Source organism: Phalacrocorax carbo, chromosome 2 (genome assembly GCF_963921805.1).
Source record: "Phalacrocorax carbo chromosome 2, bPhaCar2.1, whole genome shotgun sequence".
Taxonomy (NCBI): Eukaryota; Metazoa; Chordata; class Aves; order Suliformes; family Phalacrocoracidae; genus Phalacrocorax; species Phalacrocorax carbo.
This window is the reverse complement of record NC_087514.1, coordinates 5,170,502-5,174,157: the sequence shown is the minus strand read 5'-3', so window position 1 is coordinate 5,174,157 and position 3,656 is coordinate 5,170,502. Positions and strand designations below refer to the sequence as shown.

Here is a 3,656-nt window from a genome sequence, read left to right as displayed (position 1 = left end):
CACCACCCTGAGGGAGGCGGCGGCGCCTCCAGCCCCTCGGTGCACCCTGGGAACGGCGGTCCCGCCGCCGCCAGGAGAGCGAGGGAGGCAGTGGGGAGCGCTCTGGGAGGTGTAGCCTCCTGCCGCGGGGCCGGCGGGCGGCCAGCGCCCTCCCTCATGGGAGTTGTAGTCCCGCCGCCGCCGCCGGCCGCCGGCACCGCGGGGTCCCTCTGGCGGCCGGAGACTACAGCTCCCGGCGGGCCGTGCCGCGGTGGCCGCCCATTGCTCGCCGGGTTGGGTGGGGGTGAAAGGCCGGAGCCGGGGGGGGGGGGGGGGGGAAGATGGCGGCGAGGTTGAGCGGCGGCGAGAACCGGCTGGTGTCGCTGCCCCTGTCGCGTATCCGCGTGATCATGAAGAGCTCGCCGGAGGTCTCCAGCATCAACCAGGACGCGCTCTTCCTCACCGCCAAAGCCACGGTACCGGCTCCCTCTTCCCTCCCCTCTCGGCCGACCCCGCTCCTTCCCCGCCGTGCCGGGCCTGAGCCGCCCTGAGGTACCGCAGCCTCCGCGGCGTCGCTGCTCAGCGCCCACACGTCCCCAGCGAGCGGCCCTTCCCGCGCCTCTCTTCCCCTCCTGCCCGTGTCCGTCACTCGGCGGCCATGAAGCATCACGCTTCGGGCTCCTACTGTGCAAAAGGGGGCTTGGGCTTCGTCCCGTCCCGTCCGGCTGAGGTCCCAGAGCCTGGGAGCAATGCGGGAGGTTCTTATTTCCCCTACTGACAATTCCTATAAATTAGCCGGTGTGGAAATGATGTGCTGCTGCGTTCTGATCCGAAGTGTCATTTGCTGCGCTGTAGAAGGTACTGAAGAGCAGCACAAATTAAGTTACGTAGCAGAACCCAAACCTGTGGTCAGTGCCCCAGGAGGTGCGTCTATATCCTGACCGTAAGCTCTTCCGAAATAAGTGGGTCTCTCCACAAAGCGTCTAGTATATGTACACTTAAATGTGGCGTTTGTGTCTTTAAATAGGGATGAAAAGCTGCTAGCTATATATGTAAATTCACAGTTTGACTATTCTCTTTTGTTTTGATTTTTTAGGAGCTTTTTGTTCAGTATTTGGCTACGTACTCCTACAAACATGGCAGAGGCAAGGAGAAGAACGCTTTAACTTACAGTGACTTGTCTCATACTGCAGAAGAGTGTGAGACCTTTCAGTTCCTTGCAGGTATCTATAGCATGATGGTAAATTCAGGATGTAATTTGGAAAATGAAATCTTGCTCTTATGGGATAGTTTTGTGAGGACACAATTCTACTGGTCATTAATATCCTGTATAACATTCAATTGGAACTCATAAACTCCATCACAGAACACATTTCTTTCTGGACGGGGATTTTTCTGGTGCTTCAAAATTACACAAGGTTAATTAGTTCTCAGCATATTGCCTTAAGCATTTCTTAAATTCCAGAAACTCCATCTGAAAGCTTTCAGCCTATAAAACAAGATCGCAGCACATCTTTATGGGAGAAGTTACGTGGCCCCAAAATTGCACATTTAAATCTCTACGCTCTGTTTCTCAAGCAGTTCAATATATGGTTCCTCTCTCTTTTTACATATATATTTATGTACACACATGTGCGCATACACTTTTTACTGATAACTGGATTTTTGTTGTGGCGTTCAGCTATAGGATATAGGTCAAGAATAAGATATTCGTAGCCCAGTCTTTCTCTGGGTTCCCCAGGGACATACTTTCAGGGCACACAGTTCTGCTTTGTCTCGAGTCCATTATTGCCATGAACAGTTATCTTACGGCAGAAAAAATGTTTTTACAGGATATAAATGAGATAGCTGTCTTATTGAATCTTCTAAGGCAGTTGAGTAATTGAGCACTCTTATTTTACATCAAATAAATAAGGTACACGAGCAGATAGTAAAGACAGTTGCCAGAAATCAGTCATACAATGTATTCCTTATCTTTGGTTACTTGTGCCATAAGTGGGTAATTCCCTCTTATTCTTAGAGCTGTGAATAACTTACCTGGTTATTCACTTAAATAACAATGGTTTTAACAAAGCCTCTTTTCGACTTCATTTCATTAGTGGAAGAGATGCAACAGTATTAATGAGGCAATGTAAGTATTCAAACTGACTATAAAAGAAACAATTCTGCCTTGCAGATATCTTGCCAAAGAAGATCCTAGCTAGCAAATACCTAAAAATGCTTGAAAAAGAGAAGCAAGATGGAGAAGTGGGGGAAGATGATGAAGAGGATGATGAGGAAGAGGATGAAGATGAAACTGTTGATGAAGATGCTGGATCTTAAGACCAACAGAGAATTGCTTCATAGCTGATCCATTTTCTGTTGTATAAAGGATGTTATTTTTGTGACTGAGAATCCAGATGCTGGATATATTTATATACTGAGCCATCTGCTTTTGCTTTGTTTAAGAAGTTTAGAAATTGAACTTTATACTTCTTGAAGAACAGAATTCTTCCCTCAGAAGCATGGAGGGGTAAGAAGAGCTAACGTAGATCTGGCAGCAGAACTTGCTCAGATGACTTAAAATTATTTCTTCAGACAATCATCACTCAAATTTAAAATTTCTTACAGGCAGCTTTCAGTCCAAAAGCTCTTTCACCCTCTGACTAGAAGGGAGTCCTTTCCCAGGTTGCATTTCTCCTCAGAGCGGAACATCAGGTGAGGGGAGGTGTTTTACATAGTGTCTACTGTCCTTAGCCGCTTCCTTGGGGAGCCAGTAACCGATCAAACCCTCCATTGGTTTTTTAGAACAGTGACAGGGCATTAGCAGTGGACCAAGCCCATTAAAAAAGTCTTCTGTAAAAACAGCTGCTCAGTAACGCAGCCTGAACAGCCCTGTCTGCACAGAAACAGGGTAGAGGATGCAATCCATTCCAAGAGCTAATGTGGTTCTGCAGCTGTGGTGGTAAAAAGTACGTGTTAGATAATGATGTAAATATGCACACCTAGAACCTTTTTCTCTAATGAGCTCTACTTCTGCAGTTTGTCCATGGTGTTCTACCAAAATGCACACTGAAGTCTATTAAGTGTGGATTGTTGAGGATGATCAACCCTTTTACCATGTGAGTGACAGCTGGATTTTCCATTTGGTTTTGTTTGGGGTTTGGGATTTTTTTTTACTATAAAATGGTAACCGTCCTGTGTAGAACTTTATATGCAACTTTTTAAAATAAATGTTTTTTATGAAAAGGGTCAATTGATGCGGAGACTTTATATAGTTTTTTCCAGCTTCAGTCATGTACGAGCGTAACATGCTCACAGTTCATTTTTCCGGGAAGAAAGGGGGACAAAAGGCTAAGTGATGCTCTGAATAGTCTCTATTAGTGACACTAGACCTAGTCTGCCTTGGGAGCCTGAGCTGCGTTAACCAGCAGTCTCTGGTGATACGCAGCTAAGGCTTGCACGGTGTCACGGTCAGAGCGCGAGAGGAGTGACCAAGATCTCTCCCCAGTTGTGAAGAATGCCCAAGTGAGCATGGGCACATTACTATGGAACAAAGCCTTCCACTCCAAAAAGTGCCCTCAACCAGTCAGGAAGGGAAGGGTCTCAAGCAACACCCTAGTGTGGATGATAGTCTAAAAGAGTTACCAGGAAACTCTCCTCCCTGTCAGGATAATACTAACAGCTTCTCTTAAGTT

At 46.9% G+C, this 3,656-nt stretch overlaps 1 protein-coding gene across 1 annotated transcript; it reads left to right on the top strand.

Moving 5' to 3' along the window:
• Nucleotides 1-306: 306 nt before the first annotated feature.
• Nucleotides 307-3,210, top strand: CHRAC1 (chromatin accessibility complex subunit 1). Its single transcript, XM_064442027.1, has 3 exons — nucleotides 307-455; nucleotides 1,076-1,202; nucleotides 2,156-3,210. Exons 1-3 carry the CDS (start codon nucleotides 321-323, stop codon nucleotides 2,299-2,301), a joined length of 408 nt encoding a protein of 135 aa, XP_064298097.1. The 5' UTR covers nucleotides 307-320; the 3' UTR covers nucleotides 2,302-3,210.
• The last annotated feature ends 446 nt before the right edge of the window (nucleotides 3,211-3,656 follow it).